At 23.7% G+C, this 15057-nt stretch overlaps 1 protein-coding gene across 1 annotated transcript; it reads left to right on the top strand.

The window, feature by feature from the left end:
- Positions 1–1357: 1357 nt before the first annotated feature.
- LOC145831542 (cytosolic acyl coenzyme A thioester hydrolase-like) lies at positions 1358–14121 on the top strand. The gene is made up of 9 exons (XM_082938826.1): positions 1358–1413; positions 1473–1596; positions 4765–4921; positions 6485–6691; positions 7594–7715; positions 8000–8111; positions 12960–13057; positions 13259–13351; positions 13455–14121. Exons 1-9 carry the CDS (start codon positions 1370–1372, stop codon positions 13566–13568), a joined length of 1071 nt encoding a protein of 356 aa, XP_082794952.1. The 5' UTR covers positions 1358–1369; the 3' UTR covers positions 13569–14121.
- The last annotated feature ends 936 nt before the right edge of the window (positions 14122–15057 follow it).

Here is a 15057-nt window from a genome sequence, read left to right on the forward strand (position 1 = left end):
GTATAAGTGATTTTATTACTATTTAAGTCAAAAATCATGAAAATAAGTGATTTTTGGGGTCAAAATCAATTTTTGGGTTCGGAATTTTTTTTTTGGGAATTTTTTTTTTTTAATATCAAATTCTTTTTAATAATGCTAAAACACATCTATATCGAAAAGAAAAAAAAGTCTAGCAAACATCACCCAAGTACTCCCTACCCCTAAATAAATTCTACATTTTTGATTAAAAATATACCTGAATATTGTTATCATGTCTGAAATTTAAATGAGAATAAATGTGTAGCCTGGGTGGGTAAATGTCACAATGATTGCTTTGAAAACTTTCTGAATTGAACGTTGTAAGATTAAAACTCGATGGTTGACAAATATACAAAAAAAAAAAATTATAGAAAAACCTGAAATTTTGATCAATTTTTAGATGTAATTGTAAAATAAAGTGGTTTTGATCGGATACAAAATATTTTTTTATAAAAATAAGAAAAACCTGTGATTAGAAGTTTATTTATTATAAAACACAATTAAAGTAGCATTACAGTATTGTTTCAACACTTTTGTACAATTTAAAACAGTTTTAACCATAAATTAAATTTTTATTAGAAATATACTAAAAGACTCTTAGTTCACAAACTATGAAAAAAATTGAAAATTTGAAGAAAACGTTAAAGTAAAGCAAAGAAAAAGACTAAAAACAAGATAGGAACTAAATTAATGTTTTCTTCTTCTTTTATTGTTTCAAGTATATAATCAAATAACGATTATGCTCATAATCAATATAAAGTTTTAATTTTGTTCTTGCAAAAGATATTTTATAGAACACTTATATTTTTAAAATACTTTAATAAATTCAAATGTTTAAAAAGTCATACAGAAAAACTTTAAACTAGCTAGCACAATCGTCAGCTTCTATACATAAAAGTTGTGGATATTTTGCATTAATATATGCATTTTTATTAAATCTGCTGTCTTACAAATCAAAGTTGCTGAAATTTTTATCAATATCTAATAGTACTATAATTTAAAAGAAAAATTAAGTAAACATTATAAAAGCAAACTATTGACTAATAATAACTAAAGTATTATAATAACTGTAGTACGTATGTTATAACTAAAATCATAAAAACTTTACAATAAGATTATATAATATTTTTTTTCTGATGCAGCAGCTTGATAACCCCTATATAAACTTCATGTAAAAACTATTAGTGAATAAATAAAAATGTATTTTTTTTAAGTTAAAATTTAATAGTATGTATTTATGTATTATATTGTTACAAAGATTTATTTGTTTATTTTATTATTATAAAAAATACTCAAAAGTGTTATTATGTAAAAATAGTAATTTTAAATGAAGATATTAGATAAAATTATAATGGACAATCCTAATATCAATGGAACCAATGTAACTACCTGTCGGTAAGTTAAAATTTTTATACACTGTTGTTGGCATGTATTACAGATACATGAAATTTTAGACTGATGAATCCAAACGATAGAAACATTTACGGAAATATACATGGGGGTACTATTTTGAAAATGATTGAAGAAGCAGGGATGATAGTTTGTCAAAGATTATGTATTCAAAGACAAAACCACGAAGTAAGCTTATATGTTTGATTTACAACCTGAATAGATAATTTAATTTATTCATTGTTTAACTTTATTTTCTTTAACTTAGTTCTGTACATATTTGCTTAAATTATTTAAAACACCTAAATACTTAGAATAAGTAAACAAATCAAGCTAAATTGACCTTTTCTAAATATTTTGTAACATAAATATGTTATGTTACAAAATTAAAAACTAAATATAAAAATCAAAACTTAAGCTACTTTAAAGTTTATTATAAAAATCTATATATTATATTTTAAAGTAAAATGAGTCAATGTTATTTTATTACAATGCTTGAAGCTGTTTTAACTTTCATTTTTAAAAATTGAAACATGTAAGTTGATATAAGTCAAAACAAGTGCAGAAGTTTGAATAATAATAAGATTTTATCAAAGTCTTTTTAATAGAAATTCTTACAAAAAGTTATCAAATTTTATGGACATGTTAGTATTAAAAATAAAGTAAAGGTTTTTTTTTCATTAAATGTGTTAATAGACTTCTATTAATACATTTAATAATTTCAACTATTCAAAACAGCCAAAATGCTTACCTCCTATGTAAATTTAAATTGTTTTGTAAGTTTATGTTAAAAAAAACAACAAAATTAAAAAATGTTTTAGTTTAAAAAATGCTTTAACAATTAACTGCTTAATAAAATAGAGAATTACTTTCAGGGCATTTACATCTGATTGTATAATTATATCATAAATTGACATTTATTTGTTGTAAACAGTTATGTATTATTTAAAAAATTTCACTTAGTAGTAGATATAGTGAGTGTAAGGCCATATTGGATTGAAATACTTTTTTCTAGTCTTATTAATTCTATAAACAACTACGCTAATAGTTAGTTTTTATGGTTTTTTTACAATTCAAAGTAATTTTAAAGGTATAAGGGATCAAAATTAAAAAGCTTCATATATTTCTAATGAAGAGCGCAAACAAATAAGGCAAAAAAGACTACATACCACTAAAATTCAATCTCTTATAATTTTGAGAATTAAAATAAAAAACACTTTCTTAATTAAATATTTATGAAGTTTAAGAAAATAGTAATAAATAAATGTTTGTCTTGTGTATAAAGTTTTATTGACAAATAATTTACAAAAATAAATAATCTGAAAAAAATTACAATAAATTAAATAATTAACACAAATCTATAACTATGTATAACTAAGCAATACTTTTACATCTCTTCAGATTTTATTACAATGAGATAAAACAATACATTGAATAAGGAAAAAAACAAATTGAAAACACAAACAGAATTTCAAGATATAAAAATCAAACAAATTAGACTTAAAAAGCCCAAAAACACTAAAATTTTACAACAAACTTTGTTTAGTATGGGCTTTGGAACTTATAAAAACAAGATTTAACTTCAAAGCAAAAGCACACTTAACTGCTACAAAATTTCTATTTGTTGTACACTGTACAGTCAGTAGTTTCTACCCACAAAAAAAAACAACTCAAATAGCTAGACAATATAAAAAAAATAAACAAGAAAAGCTGCTATAATAAAGTCTAATAAAATAAACTACAGTTTGTACAAATTTATTGGTACTACTTGTTTTATTATAAATCTTTTATTGGGGTCTTATACAAAAGTGTTTTAGTATATATATTGTCTGTCGCCTATGTAATTTTGAAAAGCTGAGGACATTTTTTTTAATACAGGCCTGTTTTTCAGATACTTTTTTCAATAAAACTTTCACAAACATTAAAAAAAAAGTTCCTGTCTCAGTTCTTGAATATTCATGACCGGTTTTATTTTACACTAATCTCTAATATAATTCATCAACCCTGATTGAGTGCAAAGTTCCCTTGAAGTTGGTAAAAAAAAGCATTCCTTAGTACAAGTTCATATCACTGAACTTATCAAAGTCAAAAACATCTCCTGGCCTCACACTGGACCATTTCTGCTCATTGAACAACTCTGTATCATTTATGCTCTGTGGACTTTGTGGTTAAACTTAAACTTATTACATCTGCATGTCCCTTTAGAATAGTGTCACCTAAACTTCATCACAGCACTGGTATAATTGATTGTGTTTTTTTCATTCTGACACCTAACTTTCTTTAGGCACTTTCCATTGTTACAGAAATGTTTCTATGCTGCTTTATTACAGTCACTCCCTATTCAAAGACGGTCCTTCTTTGAATGCTTTGATATAGAATAATGTGAATTAATTGCTACATAAAATTAGCAAAAAAGCAGCTTAATAATCATCTACATCTGGTGTCTCATTTGTATTAATTTTCACTGGGTATTTATCACAGGAATCTTCAATATTATTCACTAAGATTTATCATGTAAAAATATCTTTTTTGTATGTAAGATTTTAATGACAAATAAATTACATGAACTTTAAATTTTAAAACAAAATATGATAAACTTGACAACAACACAAACATAAAGTTAAACCTAGGCAATACTTAAACATCTGTTAAAATAAGATTTTTAATATCTAGTTTTTTTTTTATGACTTTTATTTTTTTATTCATAAAATTTGTATATTTATTTATTACTACAGATTTTTTCAAAATAAAGCAAAATTTTTTTCCAAAATTTTGAGGTAGTTATCTCAAAAAATGATTTTAAGCTGCTATAGCTCAAAAATAAGTTTAGAAAATGAAAACCTGTAAAAGGGACACATTTATTTGTCTACTTTTACTAGTCTAATTTTACTAGCTGATTTAAAGTCTACATACTAAGATCAAGTTGTAAAAAAGTGATTTAATCCCCCCCTCCCCCTTCATGGCCGTTATAACTCTGAATTGATAAGTATCTGTTTTCAATACTAAGATTTATAAATATTGGTATGTAATGGGTAATTTTTGCTTTTATGGTGTTCAAGAGATCCATAAACTTATGTATTTAAAAACTATAGCAACTAATAAAGAAATGCACACTTTTTGTGTAGTTCATTATCGAAAGGTGTTTTAATTAAAAAACTTTGAGTTTAGAGAATATTGTAGTTAAGAGTTTTAAGACGTTAAATATAAATGAGTAAGGATAAGCTGATATATAAGTGAAAAAAGTCTATACTTGCTTGTATTTGATAGAAAATGACATGGGGAAGTATTAAGTAAAAAGTTTGTACTTGTTAAAAAAAAGTTTCTTTTTGATATTTTAATTAGGTTAAAATTTTATAGGAAGTATCTTACCCAGTTTTAGCATGTGTTGAAAGAACAGATTTTGTTCTTCCAATGAAGGTTAATGAAGTTGCTCATTTGCATGCTAAAGTGTTATACACTTCAAAGCATTCTATTGAAGTTCAAGTTCTTGTTTACGCTGAAAGCATGCTTACAGGTTATTCATTTATATAAATATATATATTATATGATATATTCAATACTTAAACTTATCATTTTAGCTATTTTAAAAATATTTAACTTCAGTGTTTTTTTCTAAATAAGATTTTGAACAGAACAAATAACTTTTAAAATAACTTAAAGGAAATAGTATAACATATTTTAGTTATGAATTATAAATGCTACTTAATTTAGATAAAAAAAAAATTTTTTGTACTATATTTAAAATGTACAAAAAATATTTTTTACTAATAGCTTATCCTTAAAAACGATTATTTTATTAAACTTTTAATAATAATTAAGTGAACACTCAAAAATTAAGTTAAAAAAAGATAAAACAATTTTTTTTTTTACACATGCTGTTTTGCAAAATATACCTAATTTTTCAAGTGTATTTTTGCCTTATTTTAAGATATCATTAATTAGTAAAAATTTAGTATTTATTAGATCATTAAGTAAAAAAAAAAAAAAACAAATGAACAAATAATTAGTAATTAATGATTTTTTTTTGTTTTTTTTAAGTTTATATTTTTGTAACTGAAAAGGGCATAGTGGGGAAAGTTTTTTTTTTTTTTTACAAATTGGGTCCTATATGAAAGCTTAAAATATAAACTGTAAGTCAGTGTTCAAAGATGAATAAAAACTGAGTTATAGTCATTTTTGTAAAATATTTTTAATACAACTGTTAACAGAAAAGTGTTTTTCCATTGTCTTTTTTTTATAATCTTAAATTCATTAAGAATATATATTTCAGTTTATCAATTGACCTTAAACTTTCAATAAATTCTCCTTGTTTTATATCAAAAGTTATAATGTAATAATTAAAAAAATTAAGGTTACCATTTTAAAACCAAATAAATAAAAAAAGATAAAAAAATTATATAAAAGTAAATATTGTTACTAAAAATTAGAAACTTCATACGAAACAGTTGTTTGTTTAAAAGTTTAAATTATACTGATAAAGTTTGAGAACAACTACTCAGAAATTTTAGGAAAAGAGTTTTTTTTTATACAATAATTTTCTTTTTGATTTTTAAATTAGCTTCTTCTATAAAAAACCTCTAATTTATCCAACTTTTTATTTCTAAACTAAGCTTTAGTTCAATAAAAAAAACAGTAAATATCGATTGTTAGGTAAGAAATATTAAAATGAGTTCAAATTGTAAAAAAGGTTATATTTAAATCTATTATTTACTTATAAGTTATGCTGTTACTTTTAAAAAACTATAGGTTCTTAAGAATCTTTTTTAGCATGTCTACCAAAAAGTTTTACCCACTAAATCTGGCCATTCTACTATAAAAGACGCCTACCCATTTTAATACATTAATTTGATATGATCTTATTGACTTACTACTTACTGCATGTTAATACTGTCATGTGAGCTAATCACATTAAAATGTTTATTATTGTCAGTCAAAATTAATTTTCATTTGTCAAATATTCTATTTTTTGTTTAATTATTACATAATATTTATTACTAATTAAATCAATAGTATCAGTAATCATTTTTTAATAATTGCAAGAGAATTTATACTATAAAGTTCAAATGATTTCTAATAGGGACAAAGCGCCTCACAAACAAGTCTACTCTTTGGTATGTACAAGTTTCTTCAAAAGGTAAATTAGCGTGTGTTCCTCAATGGCCGTTGTCAGAAAGGGAAACGATTAAAGGCAGAGCAAGGTATGAAGAGCAGAAAGCAAGTCGCTATATAAAGTTGCCTCATGTTTTTGATGATTGGGCAACCAATATTAACAATCCTATACAAGGTTCAAATTTCTTTTAGTTTAATTGCTTGTAAACTAGTAAACGTTTAGTACGGTAAAAATAATAATTTTTTCTTAAAAGCTTTTTTACTTTTACTTTATTTTTATAGAGGTCTATTAGAATAGTTTTAGATTGGTTATGAAACATAACACATAAAACGGTGTTTGACTGTACTTATATTAATTATTGTGCTTAAGATATTTTAGGAGTAATGATTTAGATGTTGAAGTATGTATTTTATAAAATCAGTGGTCGGAAAGCTCAAATACTTGGCTAGCAATGTTCTTTTCAGCTAAAAATATACTTTTACAGTCAATAGAAAATATATTTTGCGGTGAAAACGTTCATTACGTTCTTGCTTTAACAATTATTAAATAATAATGCTGTATTCAGGGTTGCCACTTTACCTGTAATCCTGGAAAAACCTGGAATTTGACAATGTAGGCAAAAAACCTGGAAAAACCTGGAATTTAAGAAATTTTGAAAAAAAAACCTGGAATTTTTAAGAATTTTAACATGTTCAGTAGTCAAATTTCGGTTTGACTCAAAAAGTTCATCATATAGATTAAAAAAATTTGTCATTACTAAAAATTTTTTTTTTTAAAAACACATTTTAAGTAGCTACAGTATCTTTTCAATCTTTTTATACTATTTAAAACATTTTCTTACCTTACATTTAACTTTAAACTAAACATAATTTTAAAAATGTGTACTTTAATAAACCTGGAAGAAATTTGAAAAACCTGGAAAAATTTTTGAATAAATGAGTGGCAACCCTGTGTATTATTTATTATTTTATGAATATTCAGTTTTACTTATTTCTTTTATGAATTTATTAAAAATATGTTATAAACTTTAATATTTTAATCTTTTATTTTTTTTAATTAAAAGCATTTATCGATAGGCGGAGAAGCGTACACAGTAGGGTACTCAATGCAGACACTTACTGAGCACGTGCAGGCTCAGGCTTGTGTCACTCACGAAAACAAGCTTCCTGGTGGATATGTTATGAAAATTATGGACGAGGTTTTATTTTTGTAATAAAATTTTTTCTATTAGTAATTAGTTTAAAACTGTTATGCACTGAACGTTTAAAAACCGTTTATCTTGTTTAAGATTTTTTATATATCATTAAAACAAAAAAAAAGTCTTCTTATCGTCTTTACAAAATTTATACTTTTAACTTTTTAACGAATAATACAAGTTGATCTCAATTGAGATGCCTTCGTTAGTAATTTTGAATTAACATCATAAAATGAGGGAGTTATTTAACGGTGGTGCAGTTTACCTTTTTTTTTGTTTCTATACAGGCTGCAGGAATATGCGCATGGAAGCACTGCAACCCGGAAGGGTGCGAAACAACAACTTCCTGTGTCACTGCATCCATGGACACTACAAATTTCTATGCACCAATACACAAGGGTATGTTTTACATTAAAAAAAAAGTTATTTACTAAAGTTTTAGTTTAAAATATTAGAAATTAATTTCTTAGCAGTTTTGAAAATTTACCATTTGGTTAGTGTTTATGAATATTACACAGGAAAAATTACAGCAACGTAATTTTGAATTAACTATTTATGTGTAGTTTATGATGTTTAAAGCTTAAAGTTCTATAAATGAACTATTTTTACTTAAAAAGTTATTTACATCAATAAAAAATGCAACATTTATTAAAAAAACAACTTTCTTTCTTTTCCTTAGTTTTTTAAATTGAAATGCTTTTTTGCTACTTAAGTTTTACACTTTTTAATTTTTTTATCTTTAAATAAAGTAAAATGTACAAATAAATTTTCAATGACTAAAACTATGACAAATTATTATTTACATAGTCGAAACAATGATGTCAAAGTTTTTATGCTTTGTTTAATTTAAAAACAAATAAGTCGTTAACCTCTAACAAAACCTACTAATTTATTGTTTCGTTGCATTACTTTTAGCATAATTTATTTTATTTTTTTTTAAATAAAACTATATATAATAAAAAAACAAACTAAATTTGTAATAAATACTTCACTTATTTGCTGTAAACGAACTAAAAAATAAATTTATTCTTACGATATCTTGTTAATATAAACCTAATAATACCATGCATAATCTATAAATGATATAATTAATCTATAAAGTTTAAAAGGAGATCTTTCAAATATTATTTCTTGTTTTAAAGCTGATTTAATTTTTTATGATAATAATATATTAAAAACGATTATATTTATTTTGAGAAAAAACTGTAATTTTATGTAACAGATGATGCAAAATCTAACACAGTTAAAAATATTGTTGAGCTTCACCATTTGAAATAGCTAATAAAGATTATTAAGTATTTTGATAGATTTCTACTTGAGCTTAATCTGTTTTTTAAAAGTTACACTAAAAGAAAATATGGTCACATGACGGTTCAAACTTGGATAAATCAAATTCTTAAAAGAATGCTTAAGGGGCCACATCTCAAATGTAACACATATTAAAAAAAAAGCGTTTGTAGATCTCACTAGGGGTCGGCAAACTGCGGCCCTCAAAGCCGAAATCTGCGGCCCGCAAGGCACTTTTAGCTAAAAACATACTTTTTTAAAACCATTGAAATAAAATATTTTGTGATAAAAAGTTATGTAAGGCTCTTATTGCAAATAAATAGTCTTTACTAGTGCTTTGTTATTGCTTATATTATGATTTTAGTAAAAAATGAATTTTTGTGCTGATTACTATGATTATTTTTCAATAAGTGCGGCCCTCAAAGACTTGTTTTTTTTTAAATAATGCGACCCGCGAGCATTTTTTTTACAGAAAATTGGCCTGCTAGTTACAAAAGGCTGCTTACCCCTGGTCTAAACAATAAGATTGTTATGATAAAAATAATATTAAAAAAGAGTTTTGAAAATTACTAAATTTAAGCTATATCTATAAAATATTTACAATTTCGCAAACATAAAAACAGGGTTTTGAGTCACTAATTATACCTAAATAAGTATTTAAAAATGTTTAAATATACATATTTTTTTAGTTTTGTCCCTTGAAAAGTTTTTTCAATAGTTTTTAAACTAGTAGTAAAATTTCTTATACTAAATTAATCATGCGTCTGTTCTAGACAATATAACTGCAAAGTGATATAATTTTTAAAACCACTACGTTTATGGAAGCAATATTTTTAAAGGCTTTTTTATTTGTAATTAAAATTTACATCTGGTTACGATATTGCATCCAGATGACATCTATGTTGCGTAATTTTACCACAACAAAAAATGATTTTTATAGTAGTATTTTAAGTAGTTTTTCTTAAGAAGTATTTACTTGGTAATCATTTGTGCGCTTAAACTTATTTTTAGTGATCTTTTTTGTACAGGTTTTCAACTTTTTTTGAACCAATTTTAATTTCAACAGTGTTGCCATAAAACCTGGAAAAACCTTTGGCTTGGAAAATTTTGAAAAAGAATACTGAAATTTTGATCTAAAATCACTAAAAAACCTGGATTTTTTTTTACATGTAAAGTAATAAAGTTTAGATTAGATAAAAAAATATATCATATTCATATACAATTTTTTTTTTGTATGATTCAGAATTTTATTTACTTTATAAAAACATTTAAAGTCTTACACTATCTATCGAGTATATTTCTAAAATGTAAGACATGTTTTTACTTTATAAATATAAACGTGTCCAAAAAATAATCAAAAAAACTTGACTTTCAAAAACTTGGAAGAAAATCAGAAAGCCTTTTTTTTCAAAAGCCCTATGCCAATCCTGCTTTAAAAACTGGTGTTTAAAAGGATGTTTTAATATTAGATTTCTGCATAATATCGATTTATAAATATTATATACAAAGTTTTTTTAACATTATGAATATAAAAAGAATTAGGATTATACAAGTTATTGAGTAAATAATTTTTTTTACTGTGTTGTAATTTTAATTTAGTCTTTTAAAGTATTTCATTTGATGTCTTTTAAGCTTTTAAAATGACCAGGCCAATGAAATAAAAAAGTATATATAAATATATTTTACTATGACAACTGTATCAAGCTTTTCATAATGTGTTTTTATTCTGATTTTCGTTTTATATTAGGTTATTTCTATTGATTTTCAAATATTTTAGGTAGATCGATTTAAATTTTGACATATAACTTGGACAAAAACCATGTTTATTTTTAATTATTAGCTTAGCTGCGACTCTTACGTTTCTACTTACTGAGGTCATATTTATTAAAAGTTATTTTGCTACTTTATAAATTTTAATAAGTATCAAGACTAGTAGTTTGCTGTCAATACTAATCAAAAAGTATAAACTTGTAGTTAAACAAAACACCTTTTTTTTTGTAACTAATTTTGATTGTACTGATTATAAACAGGGTTGCAAAAAAATCTGGAATCCTGGAAAAACTGGGATTTTGAGCAATTTAGAAAAACAAAATGGAATTTTGAACGAAAATCACTAATAAACCTAGGAATTTTAATTATTTTTTACATGTTAAGTAGTAAAATTTCAATTTCACATTAAAAATCTACACCATTTAAGTAAAAAAACTTGTCATCATCAAAATTTTTTTTTATGGAAAAACACATTTAAAATAGCTTTAAAGTATCTTTTCAATGTTTTTATACTATTTAGCACAGTTTTTAACTTTAAACTTAACTTTAAACTAAACATAGACCCAAAAACGTATATTTTTAAAAACCTGTAAGAAATTTCTCAAAAAAACTTGGCAACCCTGTATAAAGTAAAACAATATAATATTGATTTATTATACTACTGTACTTTAAAAATTTGTCTTGCATTTTATTAAGTTATAAGTTTCACTGCTGATGTATTTTTTAACTAAGAATTGTGATAGAACAGTATATATAACAAATTTACTAAAACTAATGTAAATTTAATAACTATTAAAATGTACTCATGGTAATATTTTAATACCATAGAAAATATTTGTTTGGATACTTCAAACATTCACCTGATTTAATTTCTCTGCTAAATTAGTTTTACCATAAATAAAATCAAGTACAAGAAACTAAAATTTGAACTATAACTTTTAAATAGTGTGTTATTTTAGTTTATAAAACTTTTTTTTTTGTCATTTTAGCTTATTTCAGTTTGTATAATTGTATTTATTTGAAAATGTTTATGTTATTTTATTAAAAAAATATTTATATAAATATGATTGTGTTTAAGATGAGTAAAAATATATTTTAGTTGTCATAACTAGGTTAATCATCACTAAGTAGTGTGTTTCTATCATTATTATTAGTTTTTTAAATGTAATAATTTGAATAAAATTCTGAGTTTAGTTGGTCGATCAACACGTAGTGTTCACTTAAAATTAAAGTTTACTTGACAAGAAGCTTTTCTGAACTTTGAATGCTAATAAAAGTTATATTTAACGCCATAAAATGTATCTTTATAAGTTTTCAAAAATATGAAAAGTATAAATAAAAGACTAAGACAAGTTTTTTTTAATTAAATATAAAGCTTAAAAAAATAAACTGAAATACAAAAAAGTTCTTATTTTCTAAACTTAAAAAGAAGTTTTATATATAAATTCTTTTTAAAACTAAACAGAAACTATCATAAGTTTGAAAATAATTTACTAAAAGAGTATTTATCAAGCATAGGATTTGATTTACTTCCAAACAAAAATATGAATTCAAAGAAGAAATATTTTAAAGCTTTTAGTGCAAAGTAGTTTTTTAAGTAAATGTGATGTTGTTTTAAATTACATGTTTTTTACATTAACTATAATATACTTTATGCTTGTAATATTGATGCCCAAATTTAGTTTAAAGAATTAAAAATTGTAAGAAATTGTGAACTTAAAACAAAATAGTTTGGATTAATTTTTAGCAGATAGAGCATTCAAGCTTTGTTCCAGATATTGTCTATAGAACAATCATACCATACTTATATTTCATGTAGCTGTTGGTTAAGTATACTTTAAGCTTATGTAAAATGCTTTGTACTATTAAAATAAATTATTACTTTTATGTATTGGTGTAAATGAAGTATAGATTTTTAAAATTGTACGTTTAATTTATTACATTTGTACTTGATAATTTTTTTTTAATACAAAAAGTACACATTAAATGAAAAATAAAAATGTAGTTAATGAACGCAAACAACTCAAAAAAAAAACCTTCAATTACCATTAAAAAAAAATTAATTCTGATATAAACTGTTTCTAAAAAACAAACTAACGATGTTGTTTGTAAGTCTAAAAACACTATAGATTAACAAATATGATTTACAAAATTTTATAAATTCAAAGTATTTTTTTTGAAAAATTGCAGGGTCGATAATGAATGTTAGAAGCAGAATGATTTTTACTTCGAACAGAAGTTTGATCGTGCAAGTTGTTGTGCTTTGCGAATCTAATAGAACTGAAGATGTTAGTTCTATAATTAGTGAAATATTAAGAATTACCGAAAAGTATATAACATAAACATCTTACATTTATAGGCAAATTGGTAAAATTATCTTTAATAGAAATAGTGTATAAACAAAAAATTAAAAAAAAAAGTATATTTTACTTAAATCAAATTTTATATTTAGAATAGTTATGAAATATTAAATTTTTAAATACTTGCAGAAGAAGAAAGAACATAAATGTAGTACCAGTGCTTTTTTCACGTATGTTTCATTGGGGGAAAATGGAAAACCTATTATGGTCCCTCAACTAAAAGTTTGTTGGTTTTATAAATTTTATATCAAAAGGTATTTTTTAAAAATAGCTATATATTAAATATTTACTTTTAATGCAAATATCAAATTTTATTTTTGATTAGTTATCATCAGAAGCACAGAAAGAAAGGTTTTTAGAAGGTGAAAAAATGTACAAGAAACAGAAGTTAGCGAGGAAACAACAATCATGTACGTCTGCTGTATTACACAACAACTAAAGTTGTGTAATTTTATTTTTTGTTTTAGCTAACTTTTTGTAATCAACTAAATTATACTAGAAATTACTTAAATTTCTTAACGTTCTAATTACACTAAGTTGTATTCTTACAGGCTTTTAAAAGCTTATTTATTCGTAGCTTGTATGTTGATTTGTTTAATATTAATTTTTTGATAAATTTTGTTTTCCGCTTGTTTTAGTAATTAAATTTTCATTCGCTTCAAGCTATGATACAACAACTTTTTTAATAGGTTATTTTTTCTGATTTATTTGCAATTAACTTGCATTGTTCTTATTTAAAGTTAAACATTTTTATATACCATCTGATCATAAGACCAAAACCTCCTGATGGACTGGGGTCCGGTCAAGGTTTAGTTTTAAGTAAAACTCGTTGTTTAGTTGCATGTTTTTAAAAATATTTTCAATTTTTTTTTTTGGTCGATAATTTTTTTAGTAAGTTTATTGGTTAACTAATTTTTTTAATCAATATTTAAAAATATAACAATATATACTTTTTAAATACTTTGAATTTTTACTTATCAATGATGTCAATTTAACTGTCTTTTTATCTGTTGTAGTTTTTTAAACATTTTAAAAGTATTTTTTATAGCTATAAACTTTGATATTGAATATAGCTTAGCTTTTAAACCCTTTATGTAAAACATTCCAATAAACAAAAAATAAATAAAAAATAAATAGTATTTAGCAGATTTATAAAACTTATTAGAAAATAAAAAGGCTAAGAATTATTCGGAACTAAATATATTTTGGTTAATTCTAGTAAAAATTACTAGAAAATTAGCTAAAATAAGACCTTAGACTTTAGAGTAAAGGTTTGTTTAAAAGAGGCTGCAAATTGAATAACCATTTAGTTGTAAAAGTGTATGTCTTTTTAAAGTATGTGTCTGTTTGTTGTTTCATATCTGTCATGTTTTTATTTTGATCAAAATTGTTTAAAATTTGGTTGTTGTTGTTGTGAAAATTCATTGCAAAAAAGTGTTTGTGTTGTTTATTTAGGATGATTCACTTTTTTTAAACATTTAAGTTTAATAGAACTTATATGAGTTTGAAAATGCTAAACGACAAATGCTACTTAATAAACTACAAAAAGAACTAAGCGAAACAATACAAACATATTTTTCCAGGTTACATTTTTGTAATTCTTGAAATATTAAGCTTTAAATTCTCAAATTAACGTTTAACCTTTTTTTTCAAGTTCTTCGTTGTCTAAAATTGTATTTTATCTGTAAATTGCTTGCTTTAAAATTTTATCTGGTGTAGTACTAGGTTGGATAGATTAGTGTTATTATTCGACTAATATAGAGGTGGGCAACGTACGGCCCGCAAACGAAAATGATCGGCCCGCGAGCAAAGTGACAGGCCCTCAAAGGGTCAATACTACAAAATTTTTATAAAATTTTTAATCATATTTTTACAAAACAAAACATTAAGAATTCGACTTTAAAAACATGCTTTAAAAAGACTTGATA

Source organism: Thalia democratica, chromosome 3 (genome assembly GCF_965202585.1).
Source record: "Thalia democratica chromosome 3, ktThaDemo2.hap1.1, whole genome shotgun sequence".
In the NCBI taxonomy this organism is placed as follows: domain Eukaryota; kingdom Metazoa; phylum Chordata; class Thaliacea; order Salpida; family Salpidae; genus Thalia; species Thalia democratica.